The 22,410-nt window shown below is 33.5% G+C and overlaps 1 protein-coding gene across 1 annotated transcript in view; it reads right to left on the bottom strand.

Annotated features, from left to right (window-relative positions):
• The window catches only part of ULK4 (unc-51 like kinase 4), a 211,241-nt gene that overhangs the window by 186,801 nt on the left and 2,030 nt on the right, over positions 1 to 22,410 (bottom strand). The window contains exons 3-17 of the mRNA XM_054274292.1: positions 19,976 to 20,075; positions 18,189 to 18,328; positions 16,735 to 16,894; positions 15,125 to 15,226; positions 14,233 to 14,316; positions 13,530 to 13,605; positions 12,821 to 12,916; positions 10,910 to 11,034; positions 10,723 to 10,792; positions 8,379 to 8,478; positions 7,835 to 7,939; positions 5,716 to 5,776; positions 3,617 to 3,798; positions 2,165 to 2,211; positions 1,267 to 1,345 (exon numbers count right to left, since the gene is read on the bottom strand). Of these exons, the coding sequence (XP_054130267.1) occupies positions 1,267 to 1,345; positions 2,165 to 2,211; positions 3,617 to 3,798; positions 5,716 to 5,776; positions 7,835 to 7,939; positions 8,379 to 8,478; positions 10,723 to 10,792; positions 10,910 to 11,034; positions 12,821 to 12,916; positions 13,530 to 13,605; positions 14,233 to 14,316; positions 15,125 to 15,226; positions 16,735 to 16,894; positions 18,189 to 18,328; positions 19,976 to 20,075 (1,527 nt within the window). The remainder of the gene's footprint in view (positions 1 to 1,266; positions 1,346 to 2,164; positions 2,212 to 3,616; positions 3,799 to 5,715; positions 5,777 to 7,834; positions 7,940 to 8,378; positions 8,479 to 10,722; positions 10,793 to 10,909; positions 11,035 to 12,820; positions 12,917 to 13,529; positions 13,606 to 14,232; positions 14,317 to 15,124; positions 15,227 to 16,734; positions 16,895 to 18,188; positions 18,329 to 19,975; positions 20,076 to 22,410) is intronic.

The following is a 22,410-nucleotide window of genomic DNA, read 5'->3' as shown; positions in this document are numbered from 1 at the left end:
GCTGACTCAGATATGTGTTTTCTGATGGAAACTAGGAAGCTAAGGAAATATGTTTAGCTATTGCCGTGTTTAGCTATTGTTAAACATATTACTGCTAACCACCTGAACAAACATCTGAAGCCAAAAGCCATAGGGACATCTCAAAATTACGTTTGAGAATTTTAACTTTAAAAAGTTAAATATCAGAAAAAAATCTGCCACATAAAAGAGCATACCTTGTGACCTGGAATTCAATTGATGTGAAACTGTCAGTATTGAAAGACTTTTACCAAACTGCAGTGACTAACTATAAGGACTTTTGTCCCACTTTGGAACTTCACAAAACAAACAGCAAACACTAGGTAACAACAACACCATTTTGAGTTCTGCTTTCACTACAGAATGGCAAGATAATCACAGTCATTTCTAATATTCATTAAGAAGAAACCAGAGGTTCCTAAACCAGCAAAAACTTCCTTAGCTGCATTTCCAAAAGAGTCAGGTATTGACCACTAATTGTATTTTCCTACATCAGATCTGCACAGCACGCAGACCTATTTATGACTTGTGTTTAGCAGTTGGGTCTTACATTCAAACACTCACTAAACTGAAGTTCTGGCTTCACCTCATGAAGAGGAAATTATGTCACATTCACACTTGAAACAGACATTAAATAGCACATGCTGTAAGGATTTCACAATCTGTCTGCATGTGTCACATGCAAGAAAAGGACAGTAAGACACTTAATCTAATCAGTCTCCTGTTTAAGTCAGCTACTGGCCATGTAATATCAAACAAGAACTAAAAATGCTTTTCTTCTCCAAAGAAAATTACTTCCCCTTCATTAGACACATTCTTCAAGAACTGTGATAAACCTCAAATTAGTCCCTCTCAATAAATTCTTTTTTGAAAAAAATTCTCTAACAATCAGTCGTACTATTTTATACTATTTACAATAATTACATTTCAGGATAACCAAATGTGTCAACAGTTTCTTCTTCCACATGCACAAAGTATGACTGTGACTACTTGATTTTATGAAAAGAAGAGAAAAATGCTAGTTTTATCATTGGTGGTCACAGGTTAGTAAAGATCAGAACTACAACTATATAGAATAAACTGGTAAATTTATACATTTAATTAATTGATCATATTACACTTTACACATATGAGTTAAAAATAAAGCAGGGGTCAAAACAAAGAATGCTGTGAAAGATTCTGATATGACTAGTAAAAGCATTAAAAAACTCCCAGCTGGGAAAAAAAAAAAAACAAAAAGAAAGTTACCTCAGAAACAGGTACATTTTCTTCAAGTTCAGATGTGTGTAATGCCAGTAAACCAATCACTCGAGCAATGTTAGCACGTCTGTGTATCAAATAAATATTTTGTAGGTGTAGGAAATATCTTTACAAAATACTACAAAACCAATTATATCTTGTTTATATTCTACACAGGTTGCTAAGGGCAGAAAAATTTGGCATCCTATTTACGGCTCAGATCTTCTTATTTCTCTTTTCTTTGTATCAACAAAGATTGATACAAAGATTTCAGTGTTTCAGCCAAATTTAGCAGTAAATATATGCATAAAGACATTTCTTTCCTCTAGCTCTGAAGTGTGAAAGTTCTTTAGTTTGTTAGGATTACTAATAGTCATGCTCATGTTCAGTTTTTATATAATACAGAAAACTCCTGCAGATAATTTAGACTTTTCAGGATAGCTGACAAAAGAGAAATTAAATCTGCATCAGCAAATCAGTTTTTAATGTTTCATTTAAAGAAAAAATTGGAATAATAAAATCAACTTTTATGAAAGAAACAGCAGAGGGCACTATCACATTGAACTATTCAGGTTTAGGAGGGGGAGAGTTGCCATTACAGTTATTTTACTGTATTGTGGCATGGAGTTATTTTATTTAGTGATTTTAAGTAACTCTCTTTGATGCACTAAGTTCTATGTTCTCTACATAAAATTTTAGAGTTTTTCTATAATCTTTGGTCCTGTAGAATTAACGTATTAATTCAATATGAAAAAAATCCACTTTATATCATCATACTTCCAGTCAGATACCACAGCAGTCTGAGAGGCCAAAAATCTCCTCAAATAACCTGTTAACAAATATCTTTAATAAAATTCAGCAACAAGTCTGTATTTGAACATATTAATTGAAAATAATTGTTACTTACACATCCCAGTTGGCAGCTGCACGCAATTGCTGTATCAATATAGGAAACTATAGTTTAAAGAAGACAAATAACCATCAGTGAATTTCAACGATCTGATAGCTCCAAATGGTAAACAAGAAATCAAAATATGAGTAATTTCATAAAAATGTGTTTGGATAACATTTGCTAAGAGAATTATCACAGACAAATACTGCAGATATTGTGCAAACCCTGATTAAAGAAATAAAAAAGCCTGAATAGAAAAATATGAATATTTTTCTATATTTTTGCCTTAAACTAAACTACCAAGCATATAGCTGAATGTCAGAATTTTCTTTCATTCTGAATAACACTATTTAGAGAAAAAAGGTCTGATTCTTTCACCTACAAGCACAGAGATCATCATTTAGTATTATAAAACAAATATTAAATAATTCTGTATCAAAATAGTTGGCAACTACCAGAATAATGAATGTTAACATATATATTCAGCCATTTAAGAACCAAACTGCATAATTACTAACTAATTTCTAAAATGTTCTGTTAATTGGCTATTCAGTTACTGGACTATTTTTCCCCTTGCTCCAAATTCTCCAGTGATAGTAGAATACACCTTCCAGCAATTCTGTTTCTGGTTTTCACAAGAATGTTATGGCATAAGATCTATCACTGCTTCCAACCTAAATGCTTTTCATCCAGTTTTTTGGTAGTGCAATTCTGCCTTTAGTATCCTACATTCAACAGTAACACATCTCAGCTTTTAACTTAGGTCCCTTATTACAAATGTAGGAGAACAAAGTAATTTACTTCCTATTAAATAAAAGGAAAAGTGCTCATCTTAAGATAGCTTCTGTAATGTTTTTATATAATGGGGGGGGAAAATAAATCTGTTTCTCTTCTGCACATGCAAGACTTGAAGAAATATGTTAAATCACCATAGAGCATATTAATAAAACTGTTTGTCTGGTAGAACATTTTTTTTGAAATGTGAAACACCAAAACAGATTCTTCAGAGAGCATGCTCACTCTTTGAAGGCCTGTTCACTGAAAGTTTTACTGCCTGTTCTTTAGAAAGCCTTCTTGCTATTCTTTACAGACATATTACCAAATAAAATTAATTTAATAATTCATACATGAACTCTTTACAGTATCATCTGCCACTTAATGATTTACAAAGACTAACTTTTCATCATGAATTGTTTTACACTCTTCCTAAAGGTTAATTTTTACCCCAACATTTTCCCTAACACAACAAAACTATAAGTAAATGTAAGACAACTAATTAGTTTTACTCAGCTCTTTTAAAAAGCCTAACATGGAATTTAATAATTTTTGTTGGTTTTTTACTTTAATCAACAACACATTTTTGCCAGTAGACCATTGATTTTTTCAAGTATAACTAAAAGCAGCTAATTTTTGATACAATGGCAAATATGTAAACTATGTTGATTCCTTCAAAGCTTTATTACTTACCAGCTGAGAGCTAATTAGCCTGTTTGCAATCTCCTTGTGGACAACCAAAGTGCACAGATAGTACAGTAAGTTCAGTTTAGAACGTGCTGCTCCTGTATTCTTCTCGCTGGATTCAAGCATGGAACACACTCTTTTCACAAAGTTATTCCAGTCCACGTCTTTCATAGATGACAACTTCTCAACTAACCATGAGAGGAAAACAAACATTTAAAGATAATGGATCTTCAATGTAGCTTTAACACACTGTTAAGTAAGATCACCATGAATAACTAAGTTCCAAAGTTTGAATCTAATCGTAATTTTAAGACTTCAAATAGTAAAGAAGCATGTTAGAATTAATGTCTGAAGACAACAGAAATCAAACAGGAAGCAAGAAGAGAAACAAAGGATAAAAATTCAGCAACAGAAGCCTCAAAATATTTTTGAAAGTGCAATCCTGCTAAGTCCTTCATTTAAGGGAACATTTATTGGCATTATATTTAGGAAAGGTAGCAGTTGTCCTTCATCATTGCTAATTTTTAACAAATAAGTCCAGTTTCCTGTAAGTAAATTTGAGACAAAACCTAACAAAAATCAGTGAAATCTGTTCCCAATAAATAAACTGAAAACATGTATAGTCACTCTGACAGGTAGGTATCCACCTAGCTAAGCCTCAGCAAATCAGGACATGGATGACTTCCAAAAGAGCAACAAAGAAATCAAGTCACATGGACAATTAACATATATCCTGTGCTTCAATTCATTGACTACTGCACATGAATTGAGATTTTTTAAGACTTCCTTATCAGTCTAAACAGTTAATTTCAATCTAGAAGCCATATATTCCCTCTGCTTTGGTAGTTATTAATTAATAACTTACAAGCCACCTGATATGCTCTAGTATAGACTATTTAAAAGTATGTTTTCTGTCTTCTAGCCCAATTTGCACCTAAGTAATAACACCTTCTAATGCAGGCAAATATACATTGGTAGAGGTGAAAACAGATTTAGCTTTCAGATACTCATTGAAATTTTTCCATTTTATCTTTAATCATTACTGATGAGCAGCATCAAACTCAGTATCTTCAAAAGCAATCAGAAAGTTGTCCAGAAGAAAGCTACAACTCTGAAAGAATTACAACCATAAAAAGCACTGTCTCATAATAAATAAATACTGACAAGAGTTAGACATATCAGAATATCAGTGTGAGTGAAGGAGTACTTCAATGTAATATGAAACATAATATTTCCCTTATGCACTGGTATCTATAATTTTTGGATGAATCAAATTAAAAATATTTTTGATTACAGTCTTGACTGGGAGATTGAGTTATGTTCTTTCCAAACATAAAATTTCTTCTACAAATTAACTCTTCAAAATACATTCTTTGTAGAAAGGAAAGATGAACTCTTATGCCTAGGAAGAGGTGCTATGTGAATTCTAGAAGGACTACATATCTGCCTGATATCCCTCTTCAAGCACAGTCCAGTATTTTCCTTAAAATTACTACAGCAAATGTTCCATAGGAAAAACTGTTACACTCATGACAATGAACTGACTTTATTTTTTTCAGAAATATTTGTAGACATTGAAAATTAACACCAAAAAGACAAACCCCAAACAACTTGACATTATCTTTTGGGACATGAGTGCCATAACATTTCATGATTAAAGGTAGGACTGGCAAGGCTGCCTAGTATTGTAGCTGATCAACACTGCACATTTTAAGATCTTGTTGCCCCTTGCTTGCCTGCATTTGTCAAATTCTAACAACAATTTGTCAATTGTTGAGTATTTCAGTTTAAATCTCTCAGTTGGAAGAAAATATGCTGATTTTCCCACACTAAACACTGATGACTGCCTCATGGCAAAAGGTTTGAGCACAGGCTTGTAACTCAAGAAACAGAAGAGAAAGGAATATCATTTAAGTGTTTCTACTTGCAAAGGCTACTCAAAATTGGTCTAGCTAAAAACACAGCATACACAACAATAGTTTCAGAATAATTAAGAGTTCTGAAACTGTGACCATGTATCATCTACAAGGGAAGGTTACAGGTCTTGCAATAATGAGTTACAGCAGCACATGCAGAACTTGTTGGAATACTCAGCAGATCCATACCTGAATATGCTGGTATGTGTAAAGCTTTTGGGTCAAATCTAACTGGTACTTGCTTCATTATCTGGAAAAAAACCAAACACATTGCAACTAGTTTTAATGCATTCCTAGAAAATCTCTAAGTAGTTGAATGTGCGAATACAAAGATGCAAAATTTGTACAGGATGGGTGTACATGCTACTGCTCATTACTGAGGAATTTTCCATTGTTTTCTGGTATGTATTTCTTCCAAGCAAATATCTGAGATTTAACTCTATGTTTTTTATATCATTATATTGCTAGTATTTCCATTTAAGTAAATGGGATTACAAAACCACAGGATTTTTTCAGTTTACATTTTTATCTTCGTTGTATGCAGAAAAATACCTGCATTTGGGTTTCAAAAGCTACTGAAAGGAACTATGCAGGTGATAACTCACAAAATGTTTTAGCAATTCATTGCCATGCAGTAAATACATGTATACACTAGACCACTCCTGAATATAAAAAGTCATATTATCAACAGCTAATCATTCATAAGGTATAGAGATTTTTTCCCTGCAAAACCATCATTTTCTTGTAGATCACAAAATTGGATGACTGCTCAGTAACTGAGCATTTGAGTGTGACTTTCAGTAAATAAAGAACTTTTAAAAAGGCAACTGTGTAATGGAATTTAGCCTTTGACAGAAGAAGTCTAAGCTTAAGTAGAGAGCTATTTTCTTAAAAAGGTCTTCAATTCCACAGATCTGCAGAACACAGGGAAATTTTACAATTTAAGCTGACATTTCAGCTTTTAAAATTCTGCCAGCATCTAGCAAATCCCTTTCCAGGAGATTAAATTGCAAGCTCTTCAGATTTGCCAGGTGTCAGTGTCATCCTTAAGTCTGAAAAGCAGACTACAGAGTCATCACCAAGCAGGCAGTGACTGATTACATGTCCCTGGAACTTAGCGGGCTATTTTGCATTAATTCTGAGTCTGGCACTGCATGGTAAGGAGATTAGTCTACATGTGCACATCAGTATGTGCACCTACCCCTAATCTCATCTCTTATACTTGTAGTAAGAAGAGAAGCAGTGAAGGACTAAGGCTTTGTGTCAGAGTCTTGAGACAGAACTGAGAAATAAACAGTGATAGCATTCAAACATATAATTACCTTTCAAAGTCTCCACTAGGAAGGATGTGTCTCACCCCAAACATAGTAAAAGAGTATTATTTTCTAGCCATGTAAGATTTTTAGTTTTTGAAAGCGTTAAGAAATCCATTAAAAGAAACCAAAAGAATTGTTAATACTAAAGCAATACAGCAATTAAAAGCTGTAAGACATTCCTAATGAGTTTACATGCTCACTTCCAAGGAAAAATCATCTTGCATTCCCCACTTCAGTAATTTACTGAGTAAAGTTGCTAAGACTGCTTAATTTTTTCTGGCACAGAAACAAAAGGAAGAATAAAGGGGCTCTTGCCTATCATTCTTTCTACCAATACATCTGCCTATAAATGCACATTACATTGTCATTGCAGTGCAGAGCACTGATTCTTTTTTGATTTGCTCCTCATAGTCAAACTTAAGTGTGAATTCCCTGCTCAGGAGACTCATTACACACTGTTAGCACATTAGAATCCATACAACAGAAATAAGATGGACATTTTCTGCAACCTCAGGTTTTCTTTAAGAGGGAAAATAAATTTATGTTGAATAGAAACATTATCACACTAAAAAGTAACAAATGTTATTCTGTAAATGTCTAACTCCTAAGCTAGAAGGCTTCATAGATGGCTTTGTTTTGAATATAACAAACCAAAGTTTTGTGTTCATTTAAGTAACAGATATCAAGGCAAGTTATCAGAAAACAAACCTACAAAAGCACTGAACACAGCATTTAGCAGCTTCTATTTCTTGTAAGATATTATTTAATACTATTATTCAATCCCAAAATAACTCATTCCTCCAAATAAGCAACACAATAGGATTATAAAGACTGCCAAAAAACTGTATGAAATCTTGCCAGAAAACTGGGTGGAACTACTTTAAAATGAGAACTATAAAATACAGGAAAGGAGTTTTACCATGATTAAAAATTTATCTGCAAAAATAGTTTCAACCACAAGTTCCTGAATCATAAATTTTGTTTTGCTATACCTTTGGATTGTCAATGATTGGTGTCACGGTAAGATCAGATTCAGTGTAAATGAGCTCTTTCAATTTTGACTCCATATCCTGCTGACTTGAGCACACATTTTCAGCCTAGAAGAAGAACAAGATTTTTTAAAATCTGTTTTGTACCCAAAAAGAGTTAATCATGTTTATTCACAAAATATTTCATTTCAACATTATACCAAGAAGTCTGACCATGGAAACATGTTCTAATTTGCTTTTTATTTACATAATAGCAGATTGAACCAACTACAAATTATAGTAAAATAAACATATTGAAAGAAAAAGCGTTAGGTGAAAATGTAGATTGAGAACAAAGAAGACAATTTGTCTTTTATGCACTAGGGCAAAAAAAAGGAGACTAAGAATCTTTCTTAACTCCTACATAGAAGTTCTGCAAGTATTTTTTTCAAACAACTTGCACACTTAATTATGGAAGGATGCAAAAGAAAGTTAACTTTGCCACAGACTTCAGGCTAGTATTCTAACTAGAGATAACACCACCCCTCGATATAAACTTTTTACTCACTTTTTTCAACCATGAATCTCCTTGTGAAGAATTTTTGATTGGGACAGTAGTAGCATCACATATTTCTACTGCAGAGTTAGTTCTAGGGGTGGGACGAGAACTTCAGAAAAAGAAAGAAAAAAAATAATTAAAAACCAATAGACACTACAGATCAAGCTTCATTGCAAACTACTTTTTTGTTGCTCTTTTGGAACTTTCATGTCAGCAAACTTTCAAAGCTGATTAACATAACTTACACTATGTTCTGCCTGATCCACTAACTAAACATGACTTTTCTGTCTTTAAATATGTTCTGACAAGGTTAGGATTTCTTTGCTGGTTAGAAAAGGGAAGATGGCATTTTGTTGTAGTTATCAAATGAATGTAATTTGATTATTTTCTCAGTGAAAATGACTCTACAAACTGGAGGCTAAACCATTCTTATCTTAACTCCTAATAAAAGAAACATACAAAGCAAATTAACTTGACAAAAAATTGCAATTCATTTTATGTCATTCTCTTATCATGCACAAGTTTTGGCTAAGTAATGGAAATTAAAAAACTTCCTAATTTTTGTATATCAATTTGTGTATCATTTTGGGAACTGGGTTTACCTTTTGCTTTTCCTTTTTAAAATCCTGTCAGCTAATTAGAAAATGAAGAGAGACTAGAATACTGCCAAGTTGCAATTGTCATAATACTTCTAGTGAACTTGGAGTTTATAGTACACAATAAATTAAACCATTTTAAATCAACTTTAGAATTATCATGATTGGCAGGCCAGAAAACTAGTTAAATCAACAGCTTTGAATGAACATGTTTTCTTGATTAGCAGAAAGTAATAGACACATTAGGTTGCAAATCAGATTTATTAGAAAAAACAACTAAATTAAAAATACAAACAACAAACAAAATTAACGACACTCAGGAAATCAGTGATCAAATGATTAACATAACCGTTTTCATCTTCCATCTATTTTCAACAGAAATTTAAATTTAAAGGGCACGATGAAAGAATGCCAAAATATTACCTACACAAAAAGATATTAAATATTCGGTAAACATATGACATTTATGGTAAAAAAATTGTATCAAGATGTGCTTAGAATTTTAGTTCCTAAACAAAAAAAATCCATGATTTCTAGCTAGGAAGCTGGACAAATGATTCCAAACATGTAGATTTGTTAAATATATTTTTTTCAATCAACTCAACTAATTTGCTTTCATATATGTTTGAGATACAGATTTAATTCTCAGAAGTTTCTCAGTTTAAAACAAGACAAGAGATTGTTGAATTAAACTAGTTAAAATGAATGAGATCTATTCCATTTGCACAAGCAGAAGAAGCCACTGCTGTTAAAAGCTTATTAACTGCTCCAGCAGCTAATTAAATTCTGTTGCCAAGTGCCAGGTAAGCATTCCTTCACTTCAATGTTGTAATACCTTACTCGACACCACATACACTGCTTTCAGAAGTTATACCATTGATGCAAAGAGAATTTCAGAACAGATTTTTTTAGCTGTTTGCATTAAATTTCAAATTTTGTATTTATTGTACTTTTAAATAAATTACATTGTTAAAAAGATAATATTTCCATTCCCAATGTAGCCTTTCGTTTGAGCAGCTTGCTAAATCAAATGCTACTTGAAATTACTAATAACATATGTTTAAGTGTGATGATAAAAATTATAAGTGAGATGAGAATTAATACTTTAATAAAACCAACTAAAATAACTTCTGTACACAGTATGATGTACAAAAGCCCTATTTCAGGTTATGCAAGAAGCTTAAAAGAATATTTTAAAACTGGAATATTTCTGCTTGATGTTGACAAGAAAAGTGTTTCACTAGACAATCTTCTTGGCTTGAAAGCTAGTACAAAGTTTCAGAATCAGGCCTCAACTAAAACAAATCACTGTTAAATTAATCACTATCTTTTAATTTAATACACATGTAGTACTTAATAGACTCTTACCAATACCTTGCAAAGAAAAGCTGCAGGAAGAATTTATTAACAGATCATACACTGAATGCTTACTCTTATGTATTTAAAGCAATTGTACTCCAAGAGAGAGGAGAGAAAGAGAGAAAGACAGAAAGAGAGAGAGAGAGATCTAAACAAATTTTAGCTTTCTGTTTAGACAGACAGTTAAATAATCAAAAGTTTACTTTCAAAACTGAGAGTAATAAAGTCATATAAGCTTTAACTACACACATTGTTTTCACAGCTCTTCAAATGTATTTTATTAACTGGTAATAGAAAATTTAAAAGGCAACACAGACACAGCGTTACAGTCATAATAATAAAATGTTTGAAGAGACAAAAACCTATACCAAACATACAAGATTACAAGGTTTTCATACCTGAGAAGAAATATGGATTCATTTGATTCACCATCAGCTGCACTTTTGGGCCGCAATTCAGTCTGAGTTTCTACCGAAAAGAGAACGTGAACTTGCAATCAGAGGTTAAAATCAAATAAAACATAGGGAGTAAATATGTTGGTAGGATTGATAAAACAGCTAAAAATAACATAATGAGCAATATTACCTATTTTGAAAGAATTGCTTGATGATTTAAGACCTGCCCTTGAGGATGACAGGTTATCTAGATTTTCATGATCATCCACTGACTCTTTGGCACTAGAAGAAACTGGTAACTCTGTGTCTTCTTTGCTGTTTAATAAATTATATTAATTACAGATTTTTAAAAAAGAGGATTGATTATATAAAAAAATTGATTATATCCATTATCTGTTGCAATTGTTAGCATACAGTTTAGCAGTCATTCTCTAGAACAATACACTCTAAATATGTGTTGCACATACTTTTTATATTGGTAATGGAAATGATGAAAAATAAGTTTACAGCAAGTAATTTGGAGAATATTAAAAATTCTATCATTAGAACTTAAATGAAAGACACTAAAAAAGTTAAATTATTACCCCATGATACAAGAGATACTAAAGAAATACTAAAAGCATTACAGACATTTTAAACTTCACAGGAAAAAGTCACAAGAAATCTATCTCCTAATGAATAATGAAGTCTGTAGCCGAGATTAAAACCACGTTTTTGTGTGTGTAATCCTTTACTGTCACACCTGAATGCAATTTTATTGGTTTTGGTTGTTTGGGCATTTTTTAACATGTCCTTATATTATTTACATGGAACTGGGTCATAAAACCTTAATGAAGGCTCTCCAGGATATCAAATATTAATCCAATCCACACTGAGAAGAAAATAGATACAAAGGTCTCACAGTTGGAAAAGAGAGAGTATTGAGCTTCTTTTGCATGTCAAACCAATGTTTTACATTTTCATATTTTTCAGTTAGTGCATTCATCAGCACATATTTTAGAGGACTTAGAATAACCTCAAGAGTAAGGCCAAATAGCCCAATATTTTGCAGGAGATTAAGATTCCTCTGGTTCTCTGGAAATTCCCCAAAATTAGCACTATCAGGATGTTGATGGACGTCTTGCTAAAATCTTGAATCAAATCTTAGTTTACAATATAAACTTTAAATATTAATTTTTTTGCAGGTGAAAGCAGTAATAAAATTAGAAGACAAAGAGCTGTATCTCAGACTATAAGAAACATTAATAACAAAGTACTGCAGCACTGGTACCAGAAATAGGTATTAAAAAACATGAGAGAAAATTTTGAAGTAGGTATAACAAAACACTCAGCATTCTAAAACTATTTTGACATTAGATCTCCACATTGGAACCTGAAGTATCTTTCAAACATTTATAACAAAGTAACATACAAAAAAAAAGCTAAATGTCCTAATTCAAAATTAGAAACACAAAAACCAGCAAGGCAACAGGAGTCTAGAAGAAAACTAGCTTTTTTAACACAGAAAAACCATTCGCACAACAGGTTTGGGCATTTCTGTATATGTAGCAGTGCAGAGTATTAAATATTTAGAAAAAAATCTCTACTATTAGATTAATGCATCATGTCATAAACAAAGAATATAGGTCAGCTGCATTTGTAAGATTATAAGGCTGAACCACAGCTCTAAGACGCTGCACTGATAGGCTTTGTGAAGCTGTAAGCCTAGTGCATAAAAACAAACAAAAAAACTTACGAAAGATAAAACAGACCCATATTAATAAGATTCTACAAAAGTGTTAAAAAATTGCAATTCAGATTCATACAACAATATTATATAATATATAAATAAAAATGAGAGCATTTAGCTTGGAAGTGAATTTCAACACATTCTACAGCTAGTAGGAAGGAGTCAGTTGAAAGTGAATGGACAGTGCAATACACTAAGAGGATAATACAATTCCTAAACACCCCAAACCACTTACAGGATAGTGTAAAACTCCATTCATTATTTCATGAAAATTGTGAGAAAAGTTCAAAAGTTATAAAATGTACAGACAATAAAATATATTTTATCTTTGCTTATATTTACTAAAATAAATATTCGCTGAACTTCCAGTACCTCAAGCTTGTGCCCTGTCTGTCTGCAGAACCACCACCACAATGGCTAAAGGATCCTTTCCAGAATGGATGCTGCAATAGGTCTGTCCAATTCAGCCTTTGGAAAAACAACAAACACAAAAGCAGTGGCTAAGTACAACTGCACAGACACATACCAGACTAGGTTTTGAACACAGTGACACTACAGAGCAGTTAATCCTGTTGTTTGCTTCTATTTGGACAACAAGCAGGTTTTCTTACAGGACAAACTTTTGCCTTAAATCAGAACAGAAAATTCACACAACAGAGCTATGAGATTGAAGGAAACTGCAGAGTTAATCCCACATGTAAATTGTCTGACATAGCCTACAACTTATAGCTCTAAATTATTTAACAATAGAACTGTACCAGGTTTAAGTTAAAGCCTAATGAAATACAGGTGGCCATTGCTCTGGAAAAGCAAAGCCATCCAATTCCAAACTGCCTATCATTCTGTTACAAAGTTATCTATTTAGCACCAGGTACAAAACAAACAAACAAAAAATGCACTTAATGAAAACATTAATTCTATATGTCTTCATCTAAGAAAACGCATAGTTTGCTCTTTTATACAAGGGATGAAATTTTTTTGCATTCTTTTTCATCTACAAAATACTATACATACAGTATCACAATGATTATTTTCTCCAGAGGTGACAATATAAACAGCTGTCATGGCTTAGGCAGTTTACCTTTTCTGAGGATCCTTTTGAAGTAACCCATCAAGCAAACTTATGAACTCAGGAGAAGGTTTGTGAAAAGCAAAACCTGTAAAGGGAAGCACTTAAGATCAGTATTGGATAACAAAAACCATCATCACCCAATGTAAACCACACTATTCTACAGATCATACTACAAAACTTTCTTGAGAGTAATCTCTGAAAAATAACCTCAATGTATAAAGGATCTTAAACATATGCTCTTTGTATGTCAAAGAATCCTCAAAAAAAACCCCAAAACAAACAGACTACTAATGCTCGGACATCAAACAAATAATAAATTTTTTTTTATTTGTAACTTTAAAAAAAAAGCAGCCTCCAATTATCAGATAGCTACCAGGAAGAAATTAAGCAGAGTTAAAATCTGCTTAAATTGAAAAAGAGCCACTAATATACTAGGATATCTGTGAATAACACTGATGCCCAGAATGACCAAGATAAAAAATTCCACCCCAGTAAGTAGATATAGTGCTAACAATTAAAGTAAATTATATATGTCATTGTCAAAAAGGAAACAAGCATTCATTACTAACAGGGAATTATCACAGAAAGGCATTGCTAACTTTCACTTTGGATAACTAACTGATTCCTGCAACCAGCCTCAGAAGAAAAAGAGCAAACCAAAGCTTTGTAGTATTATTGTGACTTGATCCATTGAAGAAAAACAGAACCCTACTGTCTGATCCTGGTTGCAATGGATCTTCAGATAAAATCTTTTCAATTAATTCAGAACGGCTTTCTGACAGGAATGGTGGTTTTCCTACAAACAAACAGAAGTGGATTTCACAGATTAGGCACACTTCAAAATGGTTGTAAGGTACAATGATTTATCATGAGCTTATTTTCCTGAGAAAGCATCCAAAGAAATAAACAACCTCAGTCTGAGTACTATTTATCAAGTTTCCTTGTCAAATTAAATTCCAAATCTTTGATTAAATTCTTTCATCATGAACAGCAAAAGAAACCACAGACATAAGAGGCACCAAAAACATCTTGATGACGTTTTTGACCATGATAGCATAAGACAACAGGAAAAGACAGAAATCTCTGTATCTGTGTTACTGTGTTGACCCAACAGATCCGTGTTTTGCTTAAGGTTTAAGAAGGCTGCAGTATAATTCTCTTCTGTGATGAAGCTTCCTTCTAGCTGAAGCTATGGGTACTTTATGTGCAGGGAACCAAATTACTCTAGTTTTACAATAGTGAGGCAGTTTCCTCTTTCAAAGTTTAAAATAATGCACACAGAGTTTAATACCAAGGAGATAAAAAACACTATACTGTCGGAATTTGAGGGCTGCCATAATTTTAAATAATAGTATTTAAACCCTACATGTTCGTTAGTATTGTTGTCAATAGCAGCACTTAAAAGTATTGTTTCACCTGATTATTGGATAAAGACACTTTTTTGTTTTTTAAGCACAGTTAGTATGTTCTTCAAGAAATCTTCAAAACCTGTCTCAAGCTTTCCTATGTCCCAACTTCCCTAGACAGTTCATCAGAATTTACTCTGGGACTATAAACTATGTTTCCATTATCACAGATACTAAATAGATATACAAACGTACAACCTGAGAACATTTCATAGAGCAAACATCCCAGGGACCACAGATCACTGGCTTTGCAGAAGTTGCCACCCTTTATTACTTCAGGAGCTGTGTATAATGGAAAGCCTACAAAATACAGAATGTATAATTAATGCTTTGGTTATTCATTCAGCAGTCACCTTTTTCAACACCTCAAACTTTGTCTCCAAACATTACCAAGCTATAGATAATCTTCACTCAACATAAAAGAAAACTGAAATAGCAAATGTAAGTAGTTTCCAAGGAACTTCCCTGCTACGCTTTCACTGGATTATGTAGGATTAAATATGCTACTTTGTTGTTTATTTCACTTCAATTACTAAACTGACTTGTGCTGCACTTTTCAAACACAGTGATTACTGCAAAGAATGTTTTGATTTGCTTTAACAGCTTTAAGAGCCAAGCAATTTGAGCAGAATGGCAAATCATTGTCACGTGAGTAACAGAAATAATTACATTACATTAGATTTGGGGTTTCTTTTTTTTAAAGCTATCCCAAGAAATAAACCTTCACAAACTTAGTAAACTCTGTTACAAAAAGCAAGGTAGCTATCCAATGAAATCACTGATCTAAACCGTTATGGCTCTTTTCCCACTAAAACCCTATTAAAACATCACATATCAAATTATAGCAGCTTATTTACAAATGTCTTTTGTTTGATACAGGAATAAAATTTACAGTTCCTATTTCTACAGTAGTTCCCATCACTTCTCAAAAATCTCTAAAGAAATTATACTAACTCAGTAAAAATGCCATCTCCATAGTCCCTTAAAAAGTTTACTTTGGGTTCTTTTCTTCTTGGGTTTTATTTTTTTAAATGACAAAAGTTCATTAACACACATATCAAAACAGTTCCGAAGAGCAACAGGAAAGAGATTAGATTTGCATTTCTTCCTGAATAAAGACCTGATCTTGGTCTTATTATTTCCAGTGTGGACTTTCAGAAGGAGACAACAAGGAGAGCTCTCTTTTTTCTCATAAAATATTACGAAGAATTCCGTTGTTTCTGATAAAAGGAACTGATATATGGGACATCATTATCTTAACAATAGAGGTCTATGAGATGTTCCAAAATAATGACTAGTAAAAGATTCAGAAGATTACAAACAAGTTTCTGAATTTTTCACATTTAATGAAAAAACCCCATGGTATTTGCAGTCTACTACATTTGTAGGGATTTGCCTGTTGAAACTGAAGCACAGTAACTTTCTCAGACCTTAAAATGAAATTATCATTCTTTAAGGTAGTGAAAGAATTGACCTCAAACTAGAAATAACCTAGAGCAGGTGCACCAAAAAGGACAATGTAAGTACAGCAGTGCAGTGCCCAATGAAAAAAGCAGTAGTTCTGTGTAGCACTTCCCAAATTTTCTGTCTACTTTTAACTCTAACTTTGGGGAATTTAGTTCCAGATCTTATAGAGAGTACCTGCAGCACAAGCTTTTTAGAAGTCCATAAATAATTCCATAGCTCAATTTTTCTGAGACAAAACAGGATTAATTCTAAATCATTTCTCTTTATCATAATCACTGGTACTCCAACTTCCATTCTGTCTCTTTGGTGTAAGTTAATTCCAGCTAGTAAAAATCTCATACCTTGAACTATACTTTTAAAGTATGTTTGCACAGTGTTTTCATTAATATCTTCACCTTCTTCAGCTCCAGCTAAAGCAAAAATTTTTTCCAAGTCTTCACCATCTGCTCTAGCCCGGCAAAAACTACTGAATTTCAAAGTGCCAGACCCTTCCAGTAGAATCTATTAGAACAAACAAAATCCAATATGCTAGTATCATATACTAAAACTGGCATTTCCAACATGAAATAGTTTATTATAAAAATAATCCCAATATCAAACCATTTAAGTACATAGAGAGGATCACTATAACCAAAAACACTTAAGTTTTTCTTTTAAGTCAATGCCAATAGTATCTTTTTCTTATAACCAGAAGTACCCTTAAGAGGTTCAATATGCACTTTTGTTTACTCATTATTAAATCTAAATAAACAATGATGCTACTAGAGAAAAGATAGTTAAAGTAGACAAAACTTCATAGGAACATATAAGTCTAGTAAAACCAAAGAGGGCTTCATTTGAGAAAAAAAAAAGAATTTTTCTCATTTTACATAGCAGAAACTTCTACAGATTTTGTCTGATGATGATGAGAGTTTTCTCTGGCCAGCCACTGCCTATTCTTTCAACTAAAAACTTCATAATCCCAAAAACCTTGTTTAGAGAAATAGACCATTCAGCCAGAAGCAGGGGGCAGGGCACAGAAGAAGTATTAACTTTAGCATTTTACTTTCTGTTGAAATGAGCACTTTACAGCATCGTTCTTCTTTGGAAGACTACTGAGTCATCTACACGATGTATTTTTAGTGCTTTTAGGTCCACAAATGACAGGAACTGAGTAAAATTGTGGAAGATTTTACCAAAAATTAAGACAATGGCAACTTGATCATTTATAGATCAAGGTCAAAACCGATTACTATTAAGCAAAAAAAAAATTATTATAGTCAATTTTATTCTGGTGACTACATGAATTAGAAACAAAGATTTTAGCAAACCTCTACATAAATGACAGACATACACAAAATGAGAAACTACATAAAGACTTGTATTTTTATACAGGAATAAGATGATAATTTCCATGGTATGTGCAAATAATATAGAAATCTATTAACAAAGAAACTTTAGTTAAATTTACTCTGTCATTAGCATTTTCCATGCTGCAAAAATATTCTGCAGCATGATAGAATAATAAATTTATATCTCCAAGGATACAGAAGTAAAATCTTTCATTAAATTAAACCAGTATACCAAGTCAAAAGGAATATATCACATTGTATCAGATATATACCAAGTAAAGAAATCAATTATATCATAAAATATTCAAGCTACAGACTTGTCTCTCATTGTCTTCACATATATTATAAAACAACCTCACAACTGAGGTAAGCTTCTTCCAAATGGTAAAATACAAACAATAAAATAAATGCTGATAGCATGAAAAATCACATCCAGTGTCCCTATAGATAAAATCCCTCCTCACCTTTCCAGGTTTCAATTCACAATAGATAATTCCATGCTTATGAATATGGTATAAACCAGTAACCAGATCAATACCAAATTCTCTCACCACATCTTCTGGTAAACACTCATCCTGAGCAATGACAGATTTTAGAGAACCACCTGAAATACATATAGTCAGCAAGTGCATAAAAAGAAGAGGTCACACAAGTATTGCCCAAATACATAAACTTCAAAATATGTCAATCAAAAACCAGTATCAGCAGATATAAAAATATTTCTTGATATCTAATAGTTACAAAATCTAAGACGTACAAAAAATTTATTTTTAATACTGTGAAAAAATCTGAATTTTACCCGGAATAAAACTGACTGTATGATTTCAAAACTACTTCAATATTATTTTACAAAGGAAACAGAAGGGAAAAAAGAAATCCAGAAACTGTGTCACTTCACAGTGTAATAGTACTTCATGCTTTTATTAAAATTCCTTAACCAGATTCCTGATGCACAAGTTAAAAGAATAAATAATACCAACAGCAGGCTATCAACTTTTAAGAACAATTGCTAAAACTAAGGGCAGGCCATTTTCCAGTTAAATTGTTTTCATAATATGGCCAAACATACAAAGAATAAAAGCAGTGAAAACAGCAACACAGAAATATTTTGCATCTGATAACAGAAACTATCTTTGAGACAAGTGAGAGAAATCTTCCATATTTTAAAGTATTTTTCAAGTCTCAACAAAATTAAGAATAAATCCACATCTTATTCTAAGTAAGTTAGCTCCAAGACACTCACCTTACAGCAAACCATAAAACTGCAAGCTAAAACACCTGATAATTTTTCAAAATAAAAGGCTGCCTGTCTAATAATTGAAATATGTACCCCAAAGTTAGACTAAGCAAATAGACCAAAGCCTCCATATGAGCCATTAAAATCACTTTTAATCACTGAAAGAATGACCTGACTTTTTTTCTCAGAACTCACAAGTTCTCTTCTTCAGTAATTTTTCAAACAGAATTCTGGATAAATAAAAAGGCTGAGCGTAACATGGACTTTTACTATTAAACAAACTCCAAAATCCTAATATGCATCACATGCATATTGGCTCTCTTTTCTTTCCTTTCCATATGGAGGAAAGCATGCTGTCAGAAGTTTAAAACATGTAGCCATCACAATTAAAGAAAGCTTTACAAAATTCCTTTAATAGATTGACAAGAACTTATCAAAACTAAGTGAACAACTTAATGCAGTTTGGGTTCTCAGAGTTTCCAAATTATAATTTTAACATGGAAATCAAAATACTTATACTGAATAGGAAAACAATTTAAATCATTCTCTTTAGCTGCCGAATTGCCCTTTGAATAAAAATTAATTTGAACAATATTAAGTCATTAGAACTGATTTGCTCCTTGATGTCTTTTAAAGGAGAATGCCAAAGCAGCCAATCCTTGGAAAATTTCCCAAGTAATTTTTACTGACCTACCTTCTGACTATTCACAGAAGTATAATTTGCCTTTATGTTCCCCGATTGGCCTTCTCTCTTCAGCTCTTAAAAACCAGCATTATGTAACACAACTAACTTTTCAAAGAGGCATACAGTGAAGCAGAGGAGAAGCATGATTTCAATTGATTTCTAAAAATGTTTCCAAGAGCAAAACCACTTTTATATATAAACAGAATTCTCAAGTTAATAACCAGAGAAGTACACTTTTTTCAAAGATCTAAGCATTTGTTGTGGAGAAGCTGCAAGAAATCTCTTATAAATACTCATTCTATAAATGTTTACCTTTGAGCTCATCTTACCTGTGCATAATTCCACTACAAGCCAGAGATGGTTGCTTGTTTCATACCATTCATAAAATGTCACTATATTCTTATGTGTGAGTCCCTGAGTCAGACGAATCTAGAGCGACATTTTCAACATACTTAAGTGGGGGAAAGACATAAATGTATACATATGCACTTGAGGCATGGGAACAAGAAACAATACAATCTACTCTAGATTAGCTCTAGATTACTTGTTCTCTTGCCTTTTCTAGTGCACTAACATTATTCTTCAAATATTTTATGTTACATGTATGTTAAGAAAAGATAACTTTCCTCACATACCCTGCCCAACTCACCTGTTTTTAAAATACAGGAAAAAAACTAGTAAGTTCCCAACTCAAAATTATAAATATTATTTAACTTTTCTGTACTACTAAATAATAAACTGGAAATTAGAATTTGGAGTCAAACTTGCACTCCTACATTTTTTTTCAATAAGAATACAAATGAGAGATAATACAGCAAGAAGTGAAAAGAAGCTTTACCATCATTCTTAATCTTGTCAAAGAAAACCACTCAAAAGACCCCAAAATCTGTATTTCTATACAGCTACATGGCCTAATCTCTACAGAAGCCTTTTTCTTGCTAGAGTAGTATGTAAGGTATCCCCAAGAGATTTGTAAGGTCAATACAGTCCTAAGAACAAAAAAGGTCCCAAGAAATGATCTTTGAAACAATGAGAGGGAATATGAAACTGTGTGGTGGTGTTTGCAGGGGTTCCAGGACAAGGGAAGAGACGAGAATCTTGACTCCATGTTTCAGAAGGCTGATTTATTATTTTATGATATATATTATATTAAAAGAAAATGATATATTAAAACTATACTAAAAGAATAGAAGAAAGGAATGGAATGAAAATAAAATCTTGTGACTGACCAGAGAGTCTAAGACAGCTGGACTGTGATTGGCCATTAATTGAAAACAACCACATGAGACCAATCAAAGATGCATCTGGTGCATTCCACAGCAGCAGATAATTATTATTTACATTTAGTTTCTGAGGCCTCTCAGCTTCTCAGGAGAAAAGATCCTAATGAAAGGATTTTTCATAAAATATGTCTGTGACAAAACTGTATCCATTTTGCATGGAGAGGTTTCAGTATGCAGGTGGGGAGGTCTGCAGCACTGGCTTCTGTGAGAAGCTGCTGGAAGCTTCCCCTGTGTCTGACAGAGCCAATCTCAGCCAGCTCCAAGACAGACCCACTGCTGGCCAATGCCAACCCATCAGTGACAGTGGCAGCACCTCCAGGATAACATTTAAAAAGGGGGAAAAACACTCTTGTATAACAGCAGCAGGGGAGAGGAGTGAGAATGTGTGATAGAAACAACCCTGCAGACACCAAGGTCAGTGCAGAACGAGGGGCAGCAGGCGCTCCAGGAGCAGCAGCAGAGATTCCCCTGCAGCCCCTGGTGAAGGCCAGTGAGGCAAAGCTGTCCCTCTGCAGCCCAGGGAGGTCCATGGCAGAGCACAGACCCACCTGCAGCCTGTGGTGGACCCCACTCTAGAGCAGGTGGAAACCTGAGGGGGGCTGTGACTCTCTCAGCTGTCTGTGCTGGAGCAGGCTCCTGGCAGGACCTGCAGACCCATGGAGAGAGGAGAGGAGCCCTTGCTGGCTGCTGACAGGATGTGTAACCTGGGAACTCACACTGGAACAGCAGGTTCCTGAGGGACTGCACCCATGGAAAGAACCTACATTGGAGCAGTGCATGAAGAACTGCAGGCTGTGGGAAGGACCAACACCGAAGAAGGTTGTGGAAGACTGTCTCCCATGGGAGGGACCCCTTGCTGGAGCAGGGGAAGAGCATGAGGAGAAAGGAACGACAGAGACAATGTCTGCTGAACTGACCCCACTCCCCATCTCCCTGCATCTCTGGCAAGGGAGGAGAGAGAGAAAATTGGGAGTAAAGCTGAGCCCAGGAAGAAGGAGGGGTGGAAGAAAGGTGTTTTAAGATTTGGTTTTGTTTACCATTATCCTACTCTGGCAATAAATTCAATTACTTTCCCTAAATTGAGTCTGTTTTGCCTGTGAAGGCAAGTGGAGAGTGATCTCTCCCTACTCTTATCTTGACCCATTCATTGTATTTTCTGACTCCTATCCAGTTGAAGAAGGGAGTGATAGAGCGGATTTGGCGGCAACCTGGCATCCAGCCAAGGTTAACCCACTACAGAAACAAAATGTATCTACTGGAAAAATAAAATATTTGAACTGTGCAGCTGTATCAGTTTCCTTTCCAGACAGTATCATATTTAAAGCTTTGCCAAGGTTTTACAAACTAGAATTGATTCAGCTTAAATTATATTCTTTCATCAAAAAAAATTTCTTCTTGCTAAGCAAAAAATAGATTGTTTACTAGAAGTTATTGCTACCACTGAATTTGCACAACTAATAACAAAATAAAGCAAACCACCA

This window comes from Melozone crissalis, unplaced genomic scaffold, assembly GCF_028551555.1.
Source record: "Melozone crissalis strain CALT ecotype California unplaced genomic scaffold, PUWL_Pcris_2 ptg000016l_1, whole genome shotgun sequence".
In the NCBI taxonomy this organism is placed as follows: domain Eukaryota; kingdom Metazoa; phylum Chordata; class Aves; order Passeriformes; family Passerellidae; genus Melozone; species Melozone crissalis.
The sequence above is the reverse complement of the archived record's forward strand: the minus strand, read 5'-3'. Positions and strand labels throughout refer to the sequence as shown.